The sequence below is a fragment of the Callorhinus ursinus genome, unplaced genomic scaffold (genome assembly GCF_003265705.2).
Source record: "Callorhinus ursinus isolate GAN/ISIS: 27379988/994484 unplaced genomic scaffold, GSC_fseal_2.0 scaffold1, whole genome shotgun sequence".
NCBI lineage: Eukaryota > Metazoa > Chordata > Mammalia > Carnivora > Otariidae > Callorhinus > Callorhinus ursinus.
This window is the reverse complement of record NW_027397063.1, coordinates 73,035,243-73,060,598: the sequence shown is the minus strand read 5'-3', so window position 1 is coordinate 73,060,598 and position 25,356 is coordinate 73,035,243. Positions and strand designations below refer to the sequence as shown.

General features: G+C 55.1%; 3 protein-coding genes across 13 annotated transcripts in view; 2 read left to right on the top strand and 1 right to left on the bottom strand.

Moving 5' to 3' along the window:
- Positions 1 to 5,015: 5,015 nt before the first annotated feature.
- VWA5B2 (von Willebrand factor A domain containing 5B2) lies at positions 5,016 to 17,023 on the top strand. 7 transcript variants are annotated; one of them, XM_025877538.2, is made up of 20 exons: positions 5,016 to 5,143; positions 6,022 to 6,167; positions 6,259 to 6,429; positions 8,323 to 8,542; positions 8,729 to 8,886; positions 9,424 to 9,555; positions 9,790 to 9,914; positions 10,322 to 10,477; positions 10,903 to 11,013; positions 11,100 to 11,308; positions 11,393 to 11,504; positions 12,007 to 12,192; positions 13,037 to 13,208; positions 13,299 to 13,612; positions 14,117 to 14,306; positions 14,411 to 14,767; positions 15,554 to 15,691; positions 15,782 to 15,862; positions 15,942 to 16,165; positions 16,252 to 17,023. In XM_025877538.2, the coding sequence occupies exons 2-20, from the start codon at positions 6,029 to 6,031 to the stop codon at positions 16,798 to 16,800; spliced, it is 3,744 nt and encodes a 1,247-aa protein (XP_025733323.1). In that variant the 5' UTR covers positions 5,016 to 5,143; positions 6,022 to 6,028; the 3' UTR covers positions 16,801 to 17,023. The 7 variants fall into 7 exon arrangements, with proteins under 7 accessions (XP_025733323.1, XP_073752419.1, XP_073752408.1 ...); XM_073896318.1 differs by having other exon boundaries at positions 13,296 to 13,612; XM_073896307.1 differs by having other exon boundaries at positions 11,082 to 11,308.
- Positions 17,024 to 17,081: 58 nt separating this feature from the next.
- On the bottom strand, positions 17,082 to 23,095 carry ALG3 (ALG3 alpha-1,3- mannosyltransferase). Of its 4 annotated transcripts, none has more exons than XM_073896328.1 (9): positions 22,342 to 23,093; positions 20,550 to 20,649; positions 20,317 to 20,464; positions 20,048 to 20,208; positions 19,421 to 19,541; positions 18,583 to 18,788; positions 18,366 to 18,441; positions 17,554 to 17,699; positions 17,082 to 17,413 (listed from the first exon to the last, which is right to left on the bottom strand). In XM_073896328.1, the coding sequence occupies exons 1-9, from the start codon at positions 22,535 to 22,537 to the stop codon at positions 17,251 to 17,253; spliced, it is 1,317 nt and encodes a 438-aa protein (XP_073752429.1). In that variant the 5' UTR covers positions 22,538 to 23,093; the 3' UTR covers positions 17,082 to 17,250. The 4 variants fall into 4 exon arrangements, with proteins under 4 accessions (XP_073752429.1, XP_073752446.1, XP_073752440.1 ...); XM_073896345.1 differs by having other exon boundaries at positions 22,379 to 23,092; XM_073896339.1 differs by lacking the exon at positions 18,366 to 18,441 and having other exon boundaries at positions 17,554 to 17,696.
- A 113-nt stretch (positions 23,096 to 23,208) lies between these two features.
- Positions 23,209 to 25,356, top strand: part of ECE2 (endothelin converting enzyme 2) — a 31,203-nt gene continuing 29,055 nt past the window's right edge. For both annotated transcript variants that reach the window (XM_073896278.1, XM_025877527.2), the window contains exon 1: positions 23,209 to 23,486. In XM_073896278.1, the coding sequence (XP_073752379.1) occupies positions 23,213 to 23,486 (274 nt within the window). In that variant the 5' untranslated portion in view covers positions 23,209 to 23,212. The remainder of the gene's footprint in view (positions 23,487 to 25,356) is intronic.

Genomic DNA, 25,356 nt, shown 5'->3' with positions numbered 1-25,356 from the left:
TATATTGTCTGCTCTAGCACACAGGAGGCTACAACGAGAATTATTTATTGAGTGAATAAGTTGAATTCATGAACTAAGCCATCTTCCAATTTGGGCTTCAGACTGGAGCTGGAGTTTGGGGAATCAAGCTTACGACAGGCAGGAGGCAAAATTCTTCTCTTTCTCTAAGCCTAACTCTTCCAGAGCTCAAATCCAAGAGTGTAGATGCTTCTGGGATTTGGGGAAACAAGACCATTGTCCCCAAAGGCAGGGAGGCAGCCCACAAGCAGAAGACAATTGAATTGTGCTTTGCACCAGGTGACCTGGATGAGTGTCATTTTCTGAGGCCATTTCCCTTCGGGTTTACCCTTTCTTTGCCTCCTACCCCTTGGTAAAGTTTGTTGGCATGTTCCAGTTCCCACCTGGGCACTGTTAGCCTGAGTAGAGGAGTGAGTTTGAATCCTCCCTCTTGGGCCAGATTGGAGGGAAAGCAGCACCTGCAGGCCGGCTTGGTGGGGGCTAGGGTGAGCAGATGTCCTAGACAGGGACTTTAGTGGCCCAGCTGCCTACCCTACACAGAGATTAGAAAATTGGGTCAAGTTGACTGATAGCCAGTGGGTTTCCTCACATCATCAATGCACCTGAGTCAACCAATGTTTATTGGGCAGCTGCTGTGTTCCCAGCTGTGTGGTAGGATGAGGGAGTCACTCCTAGGGGCTCTCATGGGTTCAACTACCCCTGCCTGTCTCATTCCCTGCCTGGGGCCCACCAGCTTCCCCATCTGCCCACTGGCTTGGCACTAGGTCTTCTTAGTGAGAGTGGGACAAACCCTTTCTCTTCCTGTTCCTTTTTTTTTTTTAAGGTCAGCTAAGACTGATGAGTATTTTCAAAAGGAAGTGTATTAAGAGACATAGGGAATCTAACAAATTTAGTGATCTGAAGGGGCACCTGCACCTCAATGTTTATAGCACCAATGTCCACAATAGCCAAACTATGGAAAGAGCCCAGATGTCCATCGATAGATGAATGGATGAAGAAGATGTGGTATACAGGGTGCCTGGGTGGCTCAATGAGTGAGGCGGCTGCCTTAAGCTCAGATCATGATCCTAGGGTCCTGGGATCAAGTCCCGAATAGGGCTCCGTGCTCAGCGGGGAGCCTGCTTCTCCCCTGCTTGCCGTGCCCCTGCTTGTGCTTGCTCTCTCCCTCTCTCTCTGTGTCAAATAAATTTTTTTAAAAATCTTAAAAAAAAAAGGTGTGGAGCGCCTGGGTGGCTCAGTCAGTTAAGCGTCTGCCTTCGGCTCAGGTCATGATCCCAGGGCCCTGGGCTCGAGCCCTGCATTGGGCTCCCTGCTCAGTGGGAAGTCTGCTTCTCCCTCTCCCACCCCCCCTGCTTGTGTTCCCTCTCTTGCTGTGTCTCTCTCTGTCAAATAAATAAATAAAATCTTTTTTAAAAAAGATTTAAAAAAATAAGATGTGGTATACACACACACAAGGAATGGAATATTAAGAAGCCATCAAAAAATGAAATCTTGCCATTTGCAGTGACATGGGTGGAACTAGAGGGTATTATGCTAAGTGAAATAAGTCAATCAGAGAAAGATAGTTATCATATGAACTCACTGATATGTGGAATTTAAGAAACAAGACAGAGGATCAAAGGGGAAGAAAGGAAAAAATGAAACAAGACAAAACCAGAGAGGGAGACAAACCATAAGAGACTCTTAATCATAGGAAACAAACTGAGGGCTGCTGGAGGGGCGTGGGGTGGAGAGATGGGGTAACTGGGTGATGAACATTGGGGAGGGTATGTGTTGTAATGAGCACCGGGTGTTATATAAGTCTGATGAATCACAGACCTGTACCCCTGAAACAAATAATACATATGTTAATTAATTGAATTTAAATGAAAAAAAGGGACATAGGTAGTCTAAATGGATGTTAACTAAACTCATTGTAATCATTTTGTAATATATATTACATATATCAAATCAGTCTGTTATATACCTAACACAAATGCCATGTTATACATCAATTATATCTCAAGAAAACTGAAAAAAAAGAGAGATTTCAGGAAAATCAAAGAGAAATAAACCAAGAAATAAACATCAAGAAAACCATATTGTGTATGGTGGTGGTTTAAAAACAAGGGTTCTGAGGCCAGACCATCTGAGATCAATACCCTGGCTCCACCACTTTACTAGCTTATGATGAGCAAGTTACTGATCCGGTCCCGCCTTGGGTTTTCTCATCTGTCAGATAATAATCATATCTATCTCTTGGGCTGTTTTGACGTTTCAAGGAGGTAACCCATGATTCATGCAGTACCTGGCCTACAGTAAGTGATCGATAAACATTAACTACGAGGAAAAACATTCACGTACTTATACTTTCCTTAGTCCCTCTGGCTCTTTCACCTTTTAGTGAGCTGATTCCTCTGCCTGAAATATCTTCTCCTTCACTGCTTAGCTTCTATTTAGGACTTGGCTTAAATGGCAACCCACCCACCACCACCACCAAGTTAGGTGCTTCTCCTCTTTCTTTTTTTTAATTTATTTGACAGAGAGAGAGAGCACAAGCGGGGGAGCAGCAGAGGGAGAAGCAGGCTCCCCGCTGAGCAGGCAGCGCGATGCGGGACTCGATCCCAGGACCCTGGGATCACAACCTGAGCCGAAGGCAGATGCTTAACGACTGAGCCACCCAGGAGCCCCTAGGTGCCTCCCCTAAAATCTCCTGTTAAAAGCTTTGTAATAGCCCTTGTATCTCTCTAAGCCAGCACTCATCTTAATCTACAGTAACTATGTATTTGTCTTTTTCACTAAGTGGGAGCCTTTCGAGTCAGAGGCTATGCCTTTCATCCTCCACTCCTTCCCCTCCTCCTGGCACATAGCCAACCTCAAGCTCTGTGCCATTCCTTACCCCTGCCAAGGATCTCCTCCATCTCCTGGAACCTGGTTCTGGGGCCCTCTGGGACTGTTGCTGTCCTTTCTGTCCTCAGCTGCCTGTCATACTGCAGCCCCACCACCAAAGCACCTCCCCGCTGGGCCTCAGAGACCTTCTTACTATGCCTACAGAGCCCCCTCCGCAGTCGGGCCCAGCAGCCTGCACTGCCCAGCCCTATCCTGCAGGATGCTTTAGCCCTCTTGCCCTCTTGATGAACTTGCCTCAGCTAAGACAGCCTTTCCAGCAGGATTTCAGGGCTGGCCCAGCTTCCCAGCAAAGCTCGGCTTCTACCAATATGTTGTCTAGTCTTTGACAGGGACGCTACCTTCCTAAGAGAAGGTCTTAACATCTCAGACCCCCTCAGAACCCAAACCAAGGACGTCTTTTTCCATTTCCATATATTTAAGTCTCCCTAATGACTTCTCCCTGCATCTTTGTGTTTGGCCTGAGTGGGTCACATGTAGCTCTTGGTCCATTTGCACAAAAATGCCAATGAGGAGGTGGCCACTGCCTGGACTTCCATGGAGACCTCAGGGCCAGGCTGGTCCTGGCTGGAGACTTGGGTCCTCCCAGAGGGCAAATCAGCCCACTCACCATCCACTGTTTCTCCCCTAAGCCTGGAAAAGGGACCCTAACTCAGAATGAGGCTGGGGGCAGGTTCAGCAGAGAAGGGAGGGGAAGGGTCAATGGAACCGCGGTTCAGATGGTGTGGGAAGAACAGGCCTGGGACCGAGCTGGAGCTCCCTGTGAGCTGGATGGTTCCTTGCAATCATGTCCATGCTTCCTGTACGGTCCTTGTGAATGTTCCACCCATGAAGTTCCCTGGGAAAAGGCCAAACTATCTCCACCATGCTAAGTAGTTTGCCCAAAAGAAAGGGTTGGGGTTTGAGAGCTCAGGTGCTCAAGGAGGCAGGGGATGCCCCCCAGGCAGTATGATAGTGACCAGAATCAGAAGGAAAGAGTAAAGGGGAGGGGTAAGGACCCTGAGTCTGGCTTGAAAGCCCACTCCCACTGGCTGTCCCATGCCCAGCCCCCAGTTCTCCTCAAAGCTCTTTTTGCAGAATCTGAGTGTGGCCTCTGCAAGAAAGCTTGCATGGGTGACCCCCAAACATGGTCACTTCCCCAGGATTCCCAGACTCCCTCAGGAATCCTGGGAGAGGTTTTACAGACTTCCCTAATCTTTTGAACCTTGACACTCTCCACCTGCATGAACATCCTGCCAATAACAAGGGACCTGTTTATACGCAGGTATATTTTCTTCTGCGGGTGCTGCAGGGATGGGGTGGGGTAGGGGTCACTGCTAACGATGGGCAGTCTCAAGCCAAGAAAAGGCTCTGCAGGCTGGAAGGCCTCACTTCCAAGGCGATGGGCAACCGAAGGTAGCAGGGAGTTATAGGCCTGAGGAGCTGATCCTGCCTACTCTCTCCACCCGCACAAAATGTGGGGAGATAGCACTGGAGCGATAGGAATGCTGGCTGCTTGGGGGTGGGGGGAACTTGCTGCAGTGATGGGGGATCCCTACGTGGAGTGAGTGGTCATTGAAGCGATCACGAGAGCTGAAGATAGCTGCAGGGATGGGAGAAGATTTCTGCAGTATGAAGGAGTACTTTGCAAAGGCAAAGGGCTGGCTTTTTGGGGGGGGGGGTCCTGCGGTGATGAAGCTCTGGGATCGCTGCAGTGATGAAAGAGGGTCACTGCACTGAGGGAAAGCATAGCCAGGGCGAGAAGTGAGGTGATACTGGGAAAGCTGGAGTCGTTGCAGTGTTGGGGGTGGGCTGCAGACTGAGCCCACTGCTGCACTTGCAGAACGTTTCACTTCCTGAAGGACGGAAAGGGTGGGGCTTTGGAGGCCCGGGTCCCTCCTCCGTGAGGGAGCTGTGCAGCGGCGGAGACGCGGTCCCTGCACTGCGGTGCCCTGTCTAGCTGGAACGGCCAAGGCTGGCGCGGAGGCGGCACCGCGCCCGAAGCAGGGGCGGCGAGGGGCGCATCAGCCCCGCCGCAGCGGCAGGCGGGGCCGGGGCGGACTGAAGGGGCGGCCTTCCCGAGCGGGGCGGGACCAGCACCCGCAGAGCCGACGCCCCTGCGCGGACTCAGAGCGGCCGCAGCGGTAGTCCGGAGCCGGTGCCCAGCAGGTGCCGGGACTGAGTGCAGCCCGAAACGCAGAGGCGGTCCTATCCATCCCGCTCCAGTTGTGGCGCCCAGAACTCCGCAGAGGACGCGACGGTGAGGCTGGGGTTGCCCGCCGGGAGGGTGAGGATCCCTAGACCCAGCCCGCCGCATCCTCTGACAGCTCGGCTGTGGGGCCGCCTATCTCAGATCAGTTCTGCCAGGGTGGGGAGAGGTGGGTGCCCTGCACGGATCCCACGGAATCCCTCTGCCCCAACACCTCTCCCGGTCTTGCCTCCGAAAGACCATGTCCTGTCGCTTCCCTGTCTCGTTCTTGCCACCCAACCCCCTCCCCTCCGGCCTGCAGCCCCTCTCAGCGCCCCAGTCAGGTGAGGCGCTGGAGAGGGGAAAGACTACGGTCCTTCGGCTCCCCCACCCACCCCGCCCCTGGGGTCCCTCTCTGGGCTGGGGACACCCAGGAGGATGCTGGCCCTTTAAGCCCCCTGCTCCTCACCCAGAGCATCTTCCATCTCGCTACCCGCTCCACTTCCGACAGCTGGCAGCCGCGGGGAGCCGCGGGGGGGCCGGCAGGTACGGGGGCGGCGGCGAGGACCGGGAGCGGGTGATGGAACAGCTGTGACCCCCCCCCTCCCCACATCCTCACCCTTCGCCCCTGGAGGAGCAGGCGGCGGGAGTGCTGGGCGCCCGGAGCGCCAGTTAATCATTAACCCTCCGCTCCCCGGTTCCCCGCGCGGCTCCGAGCCGCGCTCCGCCCCGGCTTCCCAGGTAACCGGCTCGGATGCCCATCACGCCATCCCCCCTCTTCCCTCCCCTCGCCACCTGTCGGTCCGGCCGCAGCCCCTGGCTCAGCCTGGCGCTCCGGCTGCTCCGCGTCCCAGTGCCCGAGTTCGGTTCTCCCCGCGGCTTGCAGGAGGGCGGGGTCGGGCGCCCGGGCCCCACCCTGCGGCCCCCTTCATCGAGCCCCCCCTCCCCAGGGGCGCCATGCCCGGCCTGTACTGCCCCTCCAGCTGGACGCCGCTGCCCCTCACCGACTCCTGGGTCCGGGCCTGCGCCAACGGCCCCTGCCTCAGCCTGCGGGCCCGGCTCACCTACCACAACCCGCAGCCGCAGCCGGTGGAAGGTGAGGCCAGGGCCGGGCGCGGGGCTGCGGGGGCCCCCCGGGGCCCCGCGCGGTCCGACGCCATCTGTGGGCCCCCCCCACCCCGCCCCAGGCGTGTTCGTGTACCCGCTGGCGGAGGCCGAAGTGGTCTCGGGCTTTGAGGCGGAGGCGGCCGGACGGCGCGTCTCGTTCCAGCTGCAGAGCCGGCGACGCTCACAGGCCGCTTGCTGCCGCGCGCTGGGCCCCGGGTGGGGGGCTTCTACGCCCCGCCGCTGCGCGCAGGGTGAGTGCCGGGCGCCCGCCGCGGAACGCAGCCGCACTCGGGTTCCCGCCCCCGCTCTGCGTCCCACCCCTGCCCGCGCCCCCTCCAGCCACTGATGTTTTCATTCATTAATTCATGGCTTTATTCAACAGTCCCAGACTAGGCGCCTCACGTGCGCCGGGTCCCAGGGGCAATGTGACCCAGGCCTGACCTGAGGTTTGCGGCCCGGGAGGCAGACGCAGCAGGCAGTCCACACGTCTGTCTCCCCCTCGGGAGCGTTAGCTCCTGAGCCTGGGCCCGGGCTTTGGCCATCTCAAAGCCCCAGCACAGAATGTGGCCATATGGGTTGAGGAATGGAAGCCCATTCCTATGCTAGGTTTTGTGGCTTGCACTTCATTCTTTCATTTATTTATTTGTACATTCATTTGATTCCTGCACGTGGGATTTACCATCCGGGTAAGAGAGACAGAATCCAGTGGTGTTGAGAGTTGGTACAAGCCCAGCAAGTAGTTAGAGGCCAGAGTGAACTCTGGGCTGAGGCCCCAGGAATGTTCCAGAAGGAAGTGGAGCCGGCATGTGACCAAAAGGAAGGGTATGACTGGTGAAGTGGAGAGGAGGGAAAAGGCACTTCAGTCAGGGGCAATGGTGTAAGCAAAGGTTTGGAAGTAAGTTGTGTTGAGTGATGGTAATAAAATGCCTCCTATTTGTAGTAATTTACAGTTGACAAAGTCCAGTCACTGATACTACCTCATTTGAATCCAGAGAGGTATGTAATGCAAGTGCTGTTCTCTATCCCCATTTTATAGGTGTGAAAATAATAGCAACAGCCTCTTAGGTGTCGGATGCTATGCATACATTACCTCATTCCTCACCAGTCTTTGAGATACAGTTATTACGACTCCCATTTCATGGATGAAGAAACTGAGGCTCCTCCAAACAAGAGAGTTACCAAAGGGCAGAATTAGAAGTCACAGAGCTGAGACTCAAAACCTGATCCTGTGCTCTCCACTGTATCAGGCTGTCCTCAAGCCTCAGCTGGTTAGGATAGAAGCCCCTTCCTTCCTTCTTCCCTCCCTTTTTTTTCCTTTCCTTCCATCTTCTTCTTCCCTTCATTATTCTGCAAGCATTTCTCAAAAGAATGGATAAATGATTACTGTGGGGAAGGGCTATAAGGTAGACTGGAGCCAGACCACGTAAGGCCTTGACCGCCACTGTACACGCCTGGCCATTTTTCCTTCAGCAGCAGTGACTCTCATGATCCCACCAGTCCCCTGATAAACCTACAATATGAGTAAAATGGTGTGGTCAGTATGCAAGTACAGTTTTATGTCCTCTAATGAGCTTCCAAGCAGATCACTGCTCCTAAACTCCTTTTGGGTAGAAAATTCTGGAGCCACTCCTAGTGGGCAGTGGGGAGCCCCTGACTGTTCATGAGCTGAGGACTTATGAGCAGGCTGGATCCCAGGCTATGGGAGATGTCAGTCCATGAGGGAGGGTCCTTAGGAAGATGAGACGAGATCGGGCGCGTTCAGGGTGGTATGGCCGTAGACCCCTTAGGAAGATGATACGCAAGGGTTGAATGAGCAGGCAGGGGAGGAAGGCCAGAGGGTATGGGTCCCCTAGGATCTTGGGGGTGGTGTGGACATGTCCCCTTCTCCTCAGCTCTCCATCAGCAGGATGTCACTGCTTTTCCTGATGACAGCCAGATCCTTCTACCACCATCCTGCCTCTCCTTCAGCCATCATTCAGCTCACGCCTCCATTCTGCATCACCAGCACATTAGCCCCGTATCCTTCCAACTTTGTGAAGTCCCCCTGGCCCAGGCTCCCCTGCCTCAGTGCCTGCTCCCATTTCCTATTTCCCCCATCTCCTCTGCTTCCAGCCCCCTCTGACCCCTTTTCTCACTCATCCTAGGTCATCTTGTCTTGGATCTGGCCCAGGCCCGGTCCACACTGGTGCTGCCCACAGGCCTCATCAATGCGGCCGGCACCATGACGGTGACCCTGTGCAGCAGTCAGGAGCTGCCCTCCAGGCCTGATGGGGTGCTGCGCGTGGCTCTGCCCTCTGTGCTCACCCCACTGGCCTCCTCAGGCCCACCAGGGCCCCCCAGGCCTCCGGGGCTCTGTGACGACAGGTTGGGCCTATGGTGATTCTCTTCGTCCCTCCCTCGGCTTCTCTGGGTCTAGTGCGGGTGAGGGGGCTTTGGTAGGGTGCCCTGGCGGATGGGCAGGGTAGGGAAGGGCTGGGGCCATTCAGCCAGAGGGGCTAGGGGCCTTGGTGGTGGCCCCATGACTCTCCTCCACCATGACTCTCCTTCCAGCCCCACCAGCTGCTTTGGGGTGGGCAGCCCTCAGGAGGAAGGCCTGGCCGGGCAGGAGCCAGCTGCCCCTCAGGATGTGTTCTCAGGCCCTGCCCGCTGCCCTGCCCCATACACCTTCTCCTTCGAGATGCTGGTCACTGGGCCATGCCTGCTGGCAGGTGGGTGCCCCTCCTAGGGTAGCTGACTGGGGGATAATTCAGGGCTCAGAACTGGGGGGAACACAGGACCAAAAAAACAAAACAAAAAAACAACCAAGGACCTAAGCCTTAGGAACCTCCAGTTTTGGGTGGAGCATCCCCTGGACACTTCTACACAACACCCCCCCTCCAGGTTTGTCAGTGTAATTTATTTATATCCCACTCCACTCACCAATGGGAAGAAAGATGATTAAATTGAGACCAGTCCAAGTGATGAAGTGGAGCTTCCTTGTGCAAGAAGTAGGGGAGGATGCTAAATCAGCAGCTGGTTGATACATAACTGATCAGCCAGGAACTGGGAATCCACCTCCCAGCCCACGAAAGCAGGAAAAATCCCTCCCCTTGTCCACCCAACCCTATAGATCAGGCTCTGAGAGCTGAGCTGAATCAGTCATGATTCTTGCCCACACCACTGTTGTCTGAGAAGGCAATATTCGTGCTTTAGGACTGGCTTGGGGTGGGGCGATCATCCCCTCTCCCTGCCTCTCTCTCCCTCAGGCCTGGACAGCCCCTCTCATGCTCTGCGGGCAGATGCCCCACCTCATGCCAGCTCTGCGGCCACCATCCGTGTCACACTAGCAGAGGGCCACCGCTGTGACCGGGCGTTGGAGATCCTGCTGTACCCCAGTGGTGAGAGACTGGGGCACACAGCGGGCCAGCTCTGACCTGCTTCAGGACTGCCTGGGTAGCATTTTTCAAGTATAGATTTCTGGGTCCCAAGCCAGATGAATTGAGTCATCTGTGAGGGTGGGCCCCATGGTACAGGGAGGGTTGGGCTCGCAAGGTCCTCCTGGGACGGTGGGACTGAGCAGTTGGGGTCCAGAGACAGGGACTGTTCTAATAGTTGTGTCCCCTCTTCCCTAGAGCCTCACCAGCCACACCTGATGCTAGAGGCTGGCAGCCTGAGCTCAGCAGAATATGAGGCCCGGGTGAGGGCTCGCCGGGACTTCCAGAGGCTGCAGCGAAGGGACAGTGATGGGGACCGGCAGGTATGGCTGCCCGGGGTCCTGGCCTGGCCTCCGACCCTACCACCCTCTGCATTTGTGCACAAGGAATAGATAAGCAGGCTCGTGTTATGACTGCGGGGGGTGGGGGGAAGCTCTGCTCTTAGCAGGACCTCCTAGTAGCTGCCACCACCATCCCAGAGGGCAGATGAGTACTGTCATAGGAGGGAGCATGCAAGTCCCCCTGGGGTGTGTCTCAGAGGATGGGGGCCAAGATTGACAGGCAGAGGACAGCCACCTGCCTTTGCTCTTGCCTTTATTCAAAGGACTATAAAAAGGTGCCCCCTCTGGGTGTATTCGATCGAAGCCAGCTGAGGGCTAGGTCCTACTGCCAGCCCAGGCTGGAATTGCACTAAGCCTGGCCCAGGGTGACTTGGGGCCCCCATGCTCAGGTGTGGTTCCTGCAACGCCGCTTCCACAAGGACATCCTGCTGAATCCTGTGCTGGTGCTGAGCTTCTGCCCAGACCTGAGCTCCAGGCCGGGAAACCTGGGCACAGCTACCCGGGAGCTCCTCTTCCTGCTGGACGGCAGCAGTGTAGCACACAAGGCCTGTGGGGGCAGGGCGTGGGCGGGCCTGTGGGTCGGGAGGGCGGGCAGTGGGTCTGCGGTGGGCTGAGGGCAGCCTCTCGGAGATGCGCACACACGCATGCACGCACGCACCCCCCTCTTACACTCGGTAGGGACTCCTGGATTCCAAGAGCCTCTCTCACCTGTGAAGTTACATTCAGTCACCCCTTAGCCCAAACCCAAGGCTTCACATACCCCTCCAGGGGCTCTCACACACTCAGCCTCCCACACACTCCAGGGGCTCCCTCCTAGCCGGCCTCACACACAGCCTCACACGCATATAGCCTCTCCCAGACCCCCACGCCAGCTCCTCATTTTCACACAGCCTGGAGAAGGCAGGCAGTCTGGCATCCCTACCACTGCCCTTGGGGCCTGCTTCACGCTGCCCTCCCTCGCCCTCCCCAGGATGCCATTGTTTTGGCTGTGAAGTCCCTGCCACCACAGACGCTCATCAACCTGGCCGTGTTTGGCACGGCGGTGCAGCCCCTCTTCCCAGAGAGCCGGCCTTGCAGTGATGTGAGTACGGTCCAGGGAACCGGGGGGTGGGGGCTGGTGAAGATGTCTCAGCCTGGCTGTGGCCACAGCATGCCTTTTCTTTCCAGGGCACCGTGCAGCTGATCTGTGAGAATGTTGAGACCCTGCAGGCTGCAGGTGGCCCCCCAGATGTGCTGGCTGCTCTGACCTGGGCCATGGGGCAGCCCCAGCACAGGGCCCACCCCAGGCAGCTCTTCCTGCTGACTGCTGCCTCGCCCTTGGCCGCTGCTACCCATCAAACCCTGGAGCTCATGAGGTGGCACAGGGGGGCAGCCAGGTATGGGCTGAGCCAGGTGCCTGACATTGACCCCCGCCCCCAAGAGGCTCCTGAAGATCACAGCTGCTTCCCTTCCCTCATCAGGTGCTTCTCCTTTGGGCTGGGGCCTGCCTGCCACCAGCTGCTTCAGGGTCTGTCTGCCCTCAGCAGGGGCCGGGCCTACTTCCCAAGGCCTGGGGAGAGGCTGCAGCCCATGGTGAGCTTGAGTTTGGGCCCTGTTCCCTACTCCCAGAAGTCCTTCCCCCAAGTTACCCTAAGCCTGCAACACAACCCAGCCAAGCCGTGGGGTCTCCTGGCACCCTTGATCAGGACTTCTCCTCCCCCATTCCAATTCCTCCCCTCCTTTGAGATGCCAGTCAGGAGAGGAGCTGCTGGGGTTGCTGTGGGGTGCTGCAGGAGCCAAAGGTGTGGGGGACGTGGCCCTCTGACCACCCCCCAATCTTATTCTGTTTTCTCCTGGTACTGAACCATATCCTCGACAAATCCTGCCTCAGCCACAGGCTTGGCTCAGGCCAGGAGACAGACCCAACCCTGAGGACTGAGCACTCAGTCCCCTTGCTTATTCCTACCCTCATTCCTTCCCCGGACCCCAGCCTGACCCTGCTGGGCAAATGGCATCAGCGGATGGGTGGCCTTCCCGCGCTGTGGGCTGTGTGGCACCTGTCCTCCCGTGTCCTCCCTCTGACCTCTCCTCACAGCTGGTGCAGGCTCTGCGGAAGGCCCTGGAGCCAGCTTTGAGTGACATCTCTGTGGACTGGTTTGTGCCGGATGCAGTGGAGGCACTGCTGACGCCCCGGGAGATCCCAGCGCTCTACCCTGGGGACCAGCTGCTCGGTTACTGCTCACTCTTCAGGGTGGACGGCTTTCGGCCCCGTGCCCCAGGGGTAGGCCTGGGCTGCCTCAAGTCCCTGCATGTCTTCAAAACTCTCCCACTCCCTGTGTCTCTCCCTGCCAAGCTCTCCTACTGCACCCTAGGCCTCCCCAGGGACCCCAATGGGCACCCCAAGGTGACAGCACCCTGCCCTCTTCATGAGGTCTTCTACTGAATTGTCCCATGAAGTGTTGTCCTTGGCTTTTACCAGAGGTTGTTAAAGCACACGGCCACAGAAGACAGCTCTAGCATTCGCTCTGAGGGTTTTGTGGAAACTCGCTCGTTTCTTCACACAGTGCCCTACAGAAAGCACCGTCTGGATTGTTTCCTGTAACACTCAGAAACAGACAGAGCATAGTCTAGATGAAATCTCAGATCCCAACTCTAGCATGTACTAGCCATTCGATTTGGGGCCAGTCACTTCACCTCTCGGAGCACATTTCCTCATACTGAGTCTTGTCATAGGGTTGTTGTAATTAGAGGTCACAACCCGCACACTCGGTAGGATACTTGACATGCAGTAGGAGCTTAAGAAATGGTAGTTATTCTGATTTGTAAAAAGCTTTCTCTCTCTAGAAGAAATACACCCACTTCATTTTGATCCCCAGCGCTACATAATGGAGGGTTTGCCTTTTTGCCTGCCTGCCAGGAAGCTCAGGGCCAAACCTGAAGCTCAGCCACAGCAGCTCTATTAACCTTCTGATTAGCATGTATGCTGCCTCCTTCCCCAGTACCATGCTTTCATTTCTGGTTTATTAACTTTATTGCCTCTTGTGGTGAGACATCTTAAATCCTGTTTGGAAAGAGGCAGCATATAACTACCATCAGTTTTTTCTCCAATGCCTCTCGCTCTCTAGGGCCCAGAAGCTGGCTGGCAGAGCTTGGGAGGCTCTGTGTTCCCATCCCCAGAGGAAGCACCATCTGCCACCAGTCCTGGCACTGAGCCCACTGGCACCTCGGAGCTGCTGGGAACAGGCACTGTGTCAGCGGAGCTGTCCAGCCCGTGGGCTGCTGGGGACTCAGAGCAGAGTGAGGACCTGCACGTGGTGTGCAGCTGTGTTGGAGGAGTGGGCCATGGGAGAGGCCGGGGCTGGGATCCTTTCTCTTGCCTCCCAGCAGGTGCCGATGCTCTGACAGACCCAGTCACAGACCCTGGACCCAACACCTCCTCTGATACAGCCATATGGCGCCGCATCTTCCAGTCATCGTACATCCGGGAGCAGTATGTGCTCACCCACTGCTCCGCCAGCCCAGAGCCGGGTCCAGGTTCCACAGGCAGCAGCGAGTCCCCTGGCTCCCGAGGCCCTGGCTCCCCCGAGGGCATGGCTCCCCTGCATCTCCCTTCTCAGCAGGGCTGCCGCAGCCTGGCCTGGGGAGAACCTGCGGGCTCCCGCTCCTGCCCCCTGCCTCCACCCCCACTGGCTCCAGTCAAGGTGAGATTCAGCCCACATGCATTCTACTAGGTATCCAGCAAATGTTTATTGACTATCTGCTATATACCATAAATTGTGCAGTGGTTACTATTAAGTCCAGCTGAAGAGATAAGTGGGTAAATCTATAAGGATACCATGTGACATACAGTGGTGAGCACAGGGACATAGCATTATGGGGAGGGTCAGAGTCAAGACGGCTAACGCTGTGTGCGGGAGTCAGGAGAGCAAGAGCCACATCTGGAAGAACTGGTAGAAGCTAGCCAGGCAAAGGGGGAGAAGACACGAACAAAATCAGAGACGAGGAACAACGTGAAGTGAGAAATGGGGCAGAGTCAGACAGCGCTGGGAGGGGGCCACGGGCCACAAAGAATGGCCTTGCTCCTAAGGGTGGTGAGCAGCCACCCACCGTTTCAGACGAAGGGCTCTGTGGCCAGTTGTGTCTACATGTGTGATGGCCAGGAGCTCTGCGTTTCTTGACCGGTGGACCCCACTTCTTATGTGCAGTCTGGGGCCTTGAGTGCTGAGGTGCTGGGTCGTCGACACAGAGCAGCTCTGGCTGGCCGGAGCCTCTCATCCCCCCCAGGCCAGGTGAACCCAGTCCCTGGCTATCCCCAGCACCTCTCTCTGGGAACAGCACCTGGTGGGCCAGGCCCTGAATCAGGGCAGCAGCTGGGACAGGGCCTGGATGACTCAGGTAAGGGTTGGATGGGGAGCTGCGTTCTGAGACCGCAGAGGGTCTCAGAGAGGTGGGGCCTAGGGTACCACACTGCCCCTGCCTTTATGGTTGTCTCCCTCCAGGAAACCTGCTCTCCCCGGCCCCTATGGACTGGGACATGTTGATGGAACCCCCCTTCTTATTCACGGCTATGCCCCCCAGTGGGGAGTCGGCCCCTCCAGCAGAGGCACTGCCTCCTCAGGCTCCACGCTGCCATGTGGTGATCCGGGCCCTGTGTGGGGAGCAGCCTATGTGCTGGGAGGTGGGTGTTGGCCTAGAGACACTATGGGGACCTGGTGATGCTGGCTCACCGCCTCTGTCACCCCCTGAAAGAGAAGGTGCTTGGGACCAAGCACTCCATCGGCTGACAGCAGCCTCCGTGGTCCGGGACAATGAGCAGCTGGCTCTCCGTGGAGGGGCTGAGGCCATGGCTGACCGAGGTGAGCTGCTGGTGGGCCCAGGGAGGGCCCAGAGCCCATATGGGGCAGAGTGGCGGAGGTGCAGGTCTGTGTGTTTGATCACTCTATACCCCATCTTGCTCACAAACAATTTGGGGTGGCTCACCCATATTGACAAGAAAAAAAAAAAGCAGGGCAATGGGATAATACAAGGAAGTGGAGAATCAGGTTAAAGATATGCACACCATGAGGTTATATGTATATGCCCTTGCGAGCATGGGACCCAAAACTGGCAAGCTTCCTAGCAGCCAACACAGAGAGAAATCTTAATGACTCACAGTGCCTATAACATAAAAACAAACCTATCATTCAGGAGGACTATTAAATCAAAGCGTGAACATTTCAGTTTTTCAGTGGCACTAGCCACACTTCAAGTATTTAACACTCACATGTGGCTAGTGGTTACCATACTGGATCATGGAGACCTAGAACATTTCATTCACTTCAGAAAGTTCTACTGGACAGCGCTGAAATGAGTGGACAGAAAAGGCACCACAGTTAGTGCTTCCTTTGGGTGGTGAACAAAACATTCGATTTCTGGGTGGCAAGAGGGTCTAGCCCCGCTATGGGCTGAGGGTTCAGCCTAACTAAGTGTCAAAGCTGGGGAGTCTGAGCTGGCTCCTAGAAGGAACTCTACTCTGTTCACAAAGTGGACAGAGGGAAAAGCTATGCGGAACACTGAGATTTGTTTCCCTAAAGCCCTCTGTACAGGGAGAGTGGGGGAAGTGCCCTGCTCCCGTTTAGCGTGCCACTCCCTGCTCTCAACAGGCCATGCCCGGAGGTCCTGGCTCCGAGCCCTTCAGACAAGCAAGGTCAGCTCGGCCCCTTCCTGCTTCACCTGCCCGGTAGCTGTGGACGCTACCACCAGGGAGGTCCTACCCTCAGCCCTGCAGGTGTGGAGCTCAGGTAGAGTCCCTCCTGGGTGACCTCTCGGGTGCCGGCCCTCATCTCACTGGGTGCCCTCCCGGTTCACCCCCGTCTCCTGTGCCCCTACAGAGCTAGCTGAGCCCCCAAGCACTTCTGCCCCTCAGGGCCATCTAGATGCAACTCCTCTGCCCACAGCTGTGCACTCTACAGGTAAGGCTCAAAGTCCAGGCAAGGGTAGGGAGCAGCCAGGCTTGGGGACCACGGCTGGCACTGACTGGCTCCATTGCAGGACTTCAGGGAGGCTCTCTGGTAGGTGGCTGGAACCCGAACCAAAATGGCAAACCCAAGTCGGCCACCAGAAGTCCTCAGCACCTTCCTCCCCAGCCTCCCTCTAGGCTCAGCCTGGGTGGTGGGAGGGCCAGAGGCTCTGATGGCCCCCGACTCTGCAGCCCCCACCGGGGCCAGCCTAGTGACAGCAACAGTGGAGGCAGCGACCACGACTACTTGCCCTTGGTGAGGACTCGGGAGGTGGAGGGTGGCGCTGCCACGGCCAGGGCACTGTCTCAGCTCGCTTCTCCCCCCACCTCCTCTCTCCTCAGGTGCGGCTGCAGGAGGCACCCGGCTGCTTCCGCCTGGACGCGCCCTTTTGTGCGGCCGTGCGCATCCCGCAGGAACGCCTGTGCCGTGCTTCGCCCTTTGCGGTGCACCGTGCCAGCCTCAGCCCCACCTTGGCCTCCTCTCCCTGGGCACTCCTGGGACCTGGGGTGGGCCGGGGGGACAGTGCCACGGCCTCCTGCAGCCCATCCCCCAGCTCAGGCTCCGAGGGTCCAGGCCAGGTGGACAGCGGGAGGGGCTCAGACACCGAGGCCTCGGAGGGCATGGAAGGGCTGGGCGGTGCCGACCTGCGGGGCCGGACCTGGGCCACGGCCGTGGCACTCGCATGGCTGGAGCACCGCTGCGCGGCCGCCTTCGGCGAGTGGGAACTAGCAGCGGCTAAAGCAGACTGTTGGCTGCAGGCCCAGCGCCTGCCCGATGGCCTTGACCTGGCTGCCCTCAAAGCAGCCGCCCGGGGTCTCTTCCTGCTGCTCCGCCACTGGGACCAGAACCTGCAGTTACACCTGCTGTGCTACAGCCCGGCAAACGTGTGAGGGCCTGCCCACTGCTCTGGCTGGCGCTGCCCCACACACTCAAGTCACTGCCACCCAGGGCGGGCTTCTTGGTACTGGGAGGGGCAGGCTGGTGTCGGCCTGACCCCCACTGCTTCTCATTCCCTTCCCAGAACCCCCCTGCCCTCACAGAAAGTGCCTGCCTGTGCGCTCTCTCTCCCACTCCCCCCATCCCATGCCTTTTCCCTTCTGAGCTCTGTGCAGTGCAGTGGAAGAGGAGAGAGCCACAGCCCCCAAATTCTATGCAATAAAGTGCCTCTTAGGACTGCCCAAATGAGTTCTTTATCTGCAGTGTGCATGCCCCTCACAGCTTGGTGCAGGCATTTCCATGCAAGCTGCACAGAAGTGGGCTTGGTATGGTTTATTGGGAAGGGCAGAGTCTATTCCCATCCAGGGTCCTACGAGTGGGCTGGAGGGGAAAGGAGCTGGATCTCAATGGGCTTTCTTGCTGTGCTGGATGCTCCTGGGGAAAGGCTGGGGGCCCAGCCAGAGCTGCAGCAGGATGACAGCATGGCATATGTGCAGGGCCGCAGAGCTACAGGACGTGGATGGGTATGTGTTCCAGGAGAGCTCAATGAGCCCCAGCACCAGCAACCTGGAGATGAGAGCAAAGCTCAGGTTTTGCCCGGTTTCTAGGCCTGCAGCCCTTCAGCTCGCCCCCAACCCTCCACAGTTAGCCTTCGGATGGGGAGCTCCCTAGCTCTTCCCACTCACCCAAGTTGTCCCAGCCAGTACCTGAGCAGATGTGTAAGCCAGCGTGCAGGCGTGGCCCACAGGAGGTAGGGCAGTGTGTGGAAATACCAGACGTAGAACTGGTAGTGGAGGGAGCGGCTGAAGCAGATGCCAATGAAGTTGGAGGTGAAGAGGGTAGAGATGATCTGTAGGCAGTGGTCAAGGCCAAGGGCAGGAGCAGAAGGGCCAGGAGTTGGGATGGGAGTGGGGGGCAGGGAGGGCCCAAAGCAAAGGGGCAAAAAGTTTTGGGGTCAGACAGTCCCCTGGTTCTGCCATTCCGAGATGCATCCTTTTGGATGAGTTTCTTAACTTCTCCAGACCTGTTCCTCAGTCTAATGTGGAGACAACAGTACTAGGGCCATAAAGTCTACTGAGTTTAAATTCATCACTTACAAGCTGAGTGACCTAAGTAAGTTACTTCAACTCCTTAATGTCCTGATTTTGTCATCTGTAAAAGCATAATAATAATAATAATAATAATAATACCTCCCTACCTCAGAGTCTCTTGCGAGCTTTAAATGTTAGAATGTACGTAAATCTCTTAGGACAACATCAGGCAGAGAGTGAGTACTCATAATGGTAAGTCAAATAATATTTGGAATTAAGAATAAAACACACTTAAATATGTGAAGTGCTTAGCACTGTGGCGCAGAGTGGTGGAAGGAACAGCTCTACTCCCGTGAACAGGGCCTGTAGCTATTTCTGGTATCTTCTGTTCCCTCCCCCAGGTCACCAGCCATCCAGGGCTAACTGACCAGGACCCCCACTGTACCTGTAGAGGGCAAGACTTACCTTCCCATGATTTAAAGGATATGATTGGGTGTGAGGGGCTGCGGTGGAACCTTCCTTTTGGAGGGATCCTTTAGCAGAGACAGGATACTTTCCCCTGTCCTGGGGAGAAGCCATTCAAACATTTATCAAGCCCCCATCCTGGGCAAGCTCTAGATTCACCCACACGAACTCAACATCTCCTCCAAGCAGGCCCTTCATCCTTCCCCCAGCTCTGCCCATGACACTGCTCCCCTTTCTCACCTGTGCCACCTGCAGAAGGCAAAGAGAAAGAGCAGGGCGAGGTGGGCGGCCAACAGTGCCAGGTGGAAGGCACGATGCAAGAAGAGGGCCTCCGGGAGGAAGCGCCAATTCACTGTCCAGCGGAAGAGAAACTGGCGGCCAAGGTCAAAGGAGCGGGATAGGTAGCCAATGGGGTTCTCCAGCAGGAAGGGCAGCCCCAGCAGCACCTGAGGATAGGTGTGATGTCAGCAGACGTGCCCAGGCTCAAGCTGAACCTTCATACTAATCATCGAGGGGAGCGGACAGAGGGCGTAGGTCTCAGAGGTTCTCAAATTCCTCCAGGAATAGCAGGAAAGCCAGCCTCCACATCCAGGCCAGAGCCTGGGGCCAAAGAAGCTGAGAAGGCAGGGAGTAACAGTCCTTTAAGTTTGAACTCACCCTGTCATAAATGGGCAGAATCAGAGGGGCGCCTGGGTGGCTCAGTTGGTTGGGTGACTGCCTTCGGCTCGGGTCATGATCCTGGAGTCCCGGGATCGAGTCCCGCATCGGGCTCCCTGCTCAGCGGGGAGTCTGCTTCTCCCTCTGACCCTCCCCCCTCTCGTGCTCTATCTCATTCTCTCTCTCAAATAAATAAATAAATAAATAAAATCTTTAAAAAATAAAAACAAATAAAAAAAGGGCAGAATCAGAGAGACCCTCAGAAACCATCTAGTTCAACACCCTTACTTTACAGCTAATAAAAGTAAAGCCTGGAATCAAATCCCAAACCCTGTCTGTTAGCTTTGAGGAAGTCTCAACGACGGAAGGAGGCCAGAGAGTAGCCTTCCCTTCATTAGGAAGGGGAAGGTAGTGGGGGTACCTGAAGGACAGCACAGATGCCCAACTTGGGGAGGGCTCCACGGAAGCCAAATTGCATGAGGAGAAGAAACAGCAACCCAGGGGCGAAGAGTAGCACATTCATCTTCACAGAGACTGCCAGGCTGGGGTAGGTAAGGGAGATGAAGGGCGGAGATCAGCTCCAGGGCCATTTACCCCACCCAAAGATGCATCTCCCCTCGACATACACCAGCAACTCCTCCCCTCCCCTGCAACTCCTCCCCTCCCCTGCCCAGCAAGCTCCAGGATGGGGCCCACACTCAGAATGGCTGGAAGGAGGGTAAAGCAGCCTGGGAGGAGGCTGAGGGTAAGGGGCAGATAACAAGTCTCTATGCTCAGACTGGGCCAGCAAATACATATTTAGAGTATTTACAATGTGCGAGGACCAACTCCAACAATAGATGCTGTCTAGAAGGAAGGGTAGAGGGTGTGTGTGTTTCGGGGGTGGAGGCAGAGACTTTCTACAGATCCTAGACTTATCTAGTGGGGCCCTGACTGATCCATATCGTCTGGTTACTCCCTTACTTCCTCTGCTGCAGGCAACTGGGGGAGGAAATGATGGACATACAGAATGAGAGAAGGGGAGGGGGGAGAAGGGAGGGGTGCTGACCTGAAACAGCAGCAGCCCCAGCCCCAGCGCCGGGCCAGCAGGAGGTTGATACTGAGGAACAGCAGCGCCATGGCCACCGGGTCATTGAAGAGCCGCAGCACGAAGATGGAGTGGACACGGTAAGAGGCGCAGCACATGAAGAAAAAGACGAAGGGAGGTACCTGAGAGGTGGGCACCGTGGGGAACAAGGTCAGCTCACCAACCCTGAGCCATCCCTACTCCCCAGCACTGCCAGTTGGGGCCCCCTGCTCCCGGTAGCATGGACTCACCTTGCAGGTCTGGTGGTAGATCAAGAAGACAAGCAGTAAGGTGGCCAGGTAGAGCACGGCAAAGATGTGCTGGGCCGTGCGGATGTCAGTGCCCTGGCCAGTGGCATAATATAGCCCCATAAAGATGTACACAAAGCCAGCTGGGTACCTGGAAGAGGAGTCTGGGTCAGGCTACCCAGCCTGGTATCCAGGCAGCCCCTCAGGTCCTCACTGAACCCCTTACCACCACTCACACAAGAGGTCCAGTGTCACCCTGCAGTTGGGTGTAGTCATAGGTGCCGTTGATGACGCCCTCCACCTGGGCCATGTAGGCCTTCCAGTCAATCTCTGTATCTGGAAAAGGACAGGACGTTGTGGTTACTTCCGAGTTCAGAACCTGTCTGCCCGCCCCCCCACACACACCTCCAGCCCCTCAAAACACAGAGTTCCAGCTCTTTCCCAAGACTTCTATCACAACCCCTTATCTCACTACTCATCTGGCATTCTCTGGGTGAACCCAACATCTCAAATTCAACATGTCTGTAATTGAACTCAAACCGTCCACTCTAAATCTGCTCTCCTTCCTGGGTTTCATGAACGGCACCATCAACCTCCCAGCTGCCCAGGTCACAAACCTGGGTAACATCTTTGACACTTACTTCTTTCTCATTTCCAACACCCAGTCACCAAGTCCTGCCTATTCTTCATCCTAAATAACTCTACTATCTCTCATCCTTTTCTGGTCTTACATACTAATATTCAGACCTAACATAATCTCTAGCCTCAATGATGCAACAGCTTCCTAATTAGTTTCCCAGCTTCCACTTTTACCTCACTACAATATATTTCCCACCTCTGCAACAAGAGAGCTCTTCCTATAATAGAAATCATGTCAGATCTCTCTGCTTAAAACCCTTCAATGATTCCTCAAGGCTCCTAAGATAAAAACCAAATCCTATTATTTCCAATTTTAGAAGAGGAACCTATGAATTAAGGAGGTTAAGTGACTAATTCAAGATCAATGAGCTAAGAAGGGTAAAGTTGAGATTGGAACTCCATGAGGTCCTAAATTCTTAACCACCATGCTAATTATCTCCTTAACACAACTGACAGACTGCTCCACGATCCGGTCTCAACTTCTGCAATCTCATCTCTCACTGCTACCCTCACTTGAATTCTGTTCCAGCTCTAAAAAAAAATTCAGTTCCTCAAAGGAAGCAGACTCTCTATTGACTGGAGGTTTGTAGTTATAGGATTCTCTACCTAGAGTGCTCTTTCTCCTCTCCTTTTCTCTTTCCTCAATTAGCTCGCTCTTACCTTTCAAGGGGGACTCAAGTCTGGCTTAACTGCCCTCCTGTGTCCTTTATGGCTCCCTGTCTTCCTACTATCATGATGAATCTGATCCACTATCATTTTCTACTAACTTCTTTTTGTCCAGGCCGATACACCCAAATAGAAAATGTCTATTTTTTTCACCACTGTACCCCTGGCACCTAGCATAGTGTTAAGCATACAATAAACATTCAATAAATATGTGTTAAATTAATCATCTTTAACAAGAAAGCCTTAAGCCCAGTGGCTAGATTCAGGCCAGAAAGGAGCCCCCAATCATACCCAAAGGACTCAAGCGGTCACAAAATGTCACTGTTGACAAGAGAACTTTGAGACCTCAGAATTGAACAGATGAGAAAATTTGGATCCAGCAGGGGAAGGGGCATGTCCAAAGCACAGAGACAAGAGGGAGCAGTAGTACATTAAGTCGGACCCAGGTCTTTTGATTTCCAGGCTGGTTTATGTTCTTAGCCTGGAAGGCTGTATGGTCAGGGCAGAGGGCCAATCTCTAGGGTCGCCCCTTCCATCATCGGGGAGGGATTAAGACAGGGTTTGGTTTTATGGAGCCGGCTTGGGACGTGGGTAAAAATTATCGTCTGCAACTGATGACTGATTGGATCTGGATTTCAGTTCCGAATCTGGGTCCCAGTTTGGGTAGGGGGTTCGGGTCCCCCTCTCCCTCCCCTCCCCTCCCCTCCTCCTCGGCGCACTCACATGCCACCCTGTGAATGACCCAGAAGGTGATGCCCACCTCCGCCAGGCAGAGGCAGGCGGCCACCAGCAGCGTGTAGCGCGGCTCCAGCAGCAGTAGGCGCCGCTCTTGCCAGGCGCGCCGCAGCCATTGTCCGCAGAGCCCCGCAGCCCGGGCTGCCGGCCCGGCCCGGCCGCGTTTCCGTAGGCCCGCCGCCATCTTGACGGTGCGCCGCTCCTGTTGGCCCGCCACCCCGGAAGCCCGACCCCTCAGCACTTAAGTTCCGCTCCCCGCGCCGGCTGTCCCAACAGACTGATCGCTGTCCTGTTTCGTGTCCTATTTACTCCACTAAAATTTACTTCTTCCACATCTTTCCTGATGCACTACACACTCCAGACGTGCAGGAATAGTTTTACTCCTCAGTACATACTTGGTTCTGAGCACACAGGCGCTAAAGTAGATCGAACGTTTGCCCAGAAAAGCAACATTCATTCCTATTCGTGTTCTCCCCTGACTGGCATCACACTTCGTCTCTGTTTCACGCCAGTCTCTCCTGGAGGGCAAGACCTGTGGCCGTGCCCTCCTACCTCCTCTCAGAGCCTTCCGCGTGCTCAAAACTGGGTAGAAATGAATCTTTCATTAACTTTCAGACTTCTTAATGGAAGGAGCCGGCCAAACTGAAAATAAGCAGTGATGAGCCGAGTGAGTCTGACTCTGTGAGTTTGGCTCTCAGAAGTGAGGGAGCAGTACAGTTGGAGGATTCAAGCTCTGAACGATAGGATTTTCCCACCCGGAGTATTCTTCAAAGAGCTCTCACCAGAGGACGGAAGTTCCACGTGTTTATGTTGAGCAACTGCAGGTGGTGGGCGGAGACACAAGGGCCACGCCTCCCGAATGATACCATCCCTATTGGCTACAAGGGGCACCAAGCCCCGTCCAAAGGTGCTGGCAGTGTGCCCTGCTGCTACAAGCATGGCCTCTCCACGGGCCCGAGCCCCCCCGCCGGAGATACCAGAGCAGAACTGCAGGTACCGTGAGGTTCAGTATTGGGACCAGCGCTACCGGAATGCGGCTGACTCAGCCCCTTACGAGTGGTTCGGGGACTACTCCTCCTTCCGTGCCCTCCTGGAGCCTGAGCTGCGGCCCGAAGACCGTATCCTCGTGCTAGGTGGGTAGTCCCGGCGTTCCCCAGCCCAGGTGGAGCGGGCTGGAGCCGCCCCGGCCCTGTCCGCTGTCCTCGAGTCTGTTTGTCCCTCTCGGGAGCCAAGATCCAGTACTTTCAGAATCTCGGCAGGATTTAGCCAGGGCAACGGGAGTCAAGAGATTCTTAGTCCAAGCTTCTCCACCCCCCCCCCCCCCCCCCGGAGAAAGACAGTCTCTGAGTCTGAGTTTGTAGGTATCCTAGGACCCTGTTCCAGACCCTCGGGGAGACAGCCTCGAGCCCTGGAGAGCTCAGAAGACCTAGTTCAAGTCCCAGTGCTAGTTGGCTATATGACTTAGGACAAGTTGTGAACTCATTTCTGAGCTTCAGAGTCACTTCTACAAATGGAACTGCGAGCTCAAGGCGGATGAGGAAGGTTCAGGCACCTCGAGCACGATGCCTAGCATTTATCTGTTAGCGCCAAGGGGTACCGGAAGCCACAGTCACCTGGAGAGACCTCTCTCCACACTCCCAGCCCTACCTGAAACTTGGTCCTATGTCCCATGTGCAGTGAGAGCGAGGACAGCGCCCTCTGAGGTCGGAGGGGAGATTGCTGCCTAGCGTTTATCTGTTACCGCCATGGGCACCGGAAGCCACTGTCACCTGGAGAGACCTCTCTCCACACTCCCAGCCCTACGTGAAACTTCATCCTAGGTCCCCTGTGCAGTGAGGGCGAGGACAGCGCCCTCTGAGGTCGGAGGGGAGATTGCAGCCAAGATTGGTGGGATCCTCCACAGCGAAATATACAAATGCAGGGGTGCAAGGTGGGGCTCTGAGAGGTCCAGCAGCACCCTGGGGTTCTCTCCCACTGCCGGCCCTGGGGGCTCCAGTGAAGTTTGAGCAACAGGTTTCCTTCTAATTTAGTTTTTATTTTGGTATTTGTAAAAGCATGTGTATGTTTAAATGAAATATTTCATATATATATGAGACATCTATAATACAGTATATGTGTAAAGTATAAGTAATAAATTAATGCGTTTGTATACCCTACTCAATTTGAGAAATAGAACATTCCTAGGACTAGAAAGGACGTATAACCTAGTGCTTAAGAACTTGGACCCTGGAGGGAGTTAATTATGTTGAAATCTTCGCTTATGTAACCTTAGCTGTGGAATCATGGGCAAAAGCATAGAATCTTAGCTGTGGAATCATGGACAAAACACCTAAATTTCTGCACTTTCATTTTCTTGGCCTTAAAAAAATAAGAGTGCTTATTTATTGGCTTTTTTAAATGATTGAGTATGAAAGACATCTGGGACAATGCCTAGCAAAATAAAAGGCCCCAGGTATATTCAAGGTTTTCTGTGTGGTCCCCCAAACCCCTTCTTCCCAGGGGTAAAAACTCTCTTGAATTGTGTGCTTTTAAACCATTGTATTTATTTCTAAATTTACCATAGATCTATGTTTTTCAAGCTTTGGTGTCCATCAAAATCACCTGGAAAGGTGTACCCTACCCTGAGATTCTAATTCTAGGGATGGTCTCAGGTGGGCCTCGGGATTCTGTAGTTTCAACAGGTCCACAGCTGATTCTCATGCTGGTGACTGGCAGAATAACACTGCCTTAAAATCTGCTTGACCGGGAGGTATCCTTTTCTGGATAGAGGGGAGAAAAATCTAAAAATCAGAGGAAAACTTTCCTGGCAAGATTCCCCAAATCTAAGAACAGGACTTATGACTTGGGAGTGCCTTATGTTACATTCCACCTCAGCAAATGTAAGCTGAGCACCTGGTAGGTGCTAGGGAGTGTGCTGGGCCCCTTCTAACTTATTTAGTCCTCATAACAACCCATAGAGGTGAGTGATAATTATTAGAAGACTTATTCTAGGTTAGGAGTTGG

Excerpts from the sequence above, each read along its gene's own strand:
- VWA5B2 (XM_073896290.1), top strand. The coding sequence starts at position 6,029 with ATGCCCGGCCTGTACTGCCCCTCCAGCTGGACGCCGCTGCCCCTCACC. Across the intron at positions 9,556-9,789 it reads GATCCTGCTGTACCCCAGTG|AGCCTCACCAGCCACACCTG; the intron begins GTGAGAGACTGG and ends CCTCTTCCCTAG. Across the intron at positions 14,307-14,410 it reads ACAGGGCCTGGATGACTCAG|GAAACCTGCTCTCCCCGGCC; the intron begins GTAAGGGTTGGA and ends GTCTCCCTCCAG.
- ALG3 (XM_073896328.1), bottom strand. The coding sequence starts at position 22,537 with ATGGCGGCGGGCCTACGGAAACGCGGCCGGGCCGGGCCGGCAGCCCGG. Across the intron at positions 20,650-22,341 it reads GGTCATTCACAGGGTGGCAT|ATACAGAGATTGACTGGAAG; the intron begins GTGAGTGCGCCG and ends GTCCTTTTCCAG. Across the intron at positions 20,209-20,316 it reads TCTACCACCAGACCTGCAAG|GTACCTCCCTTCGTCTTTTT; the intron begins GTGAGTCCATGC and ends CCCACCTCTCAG.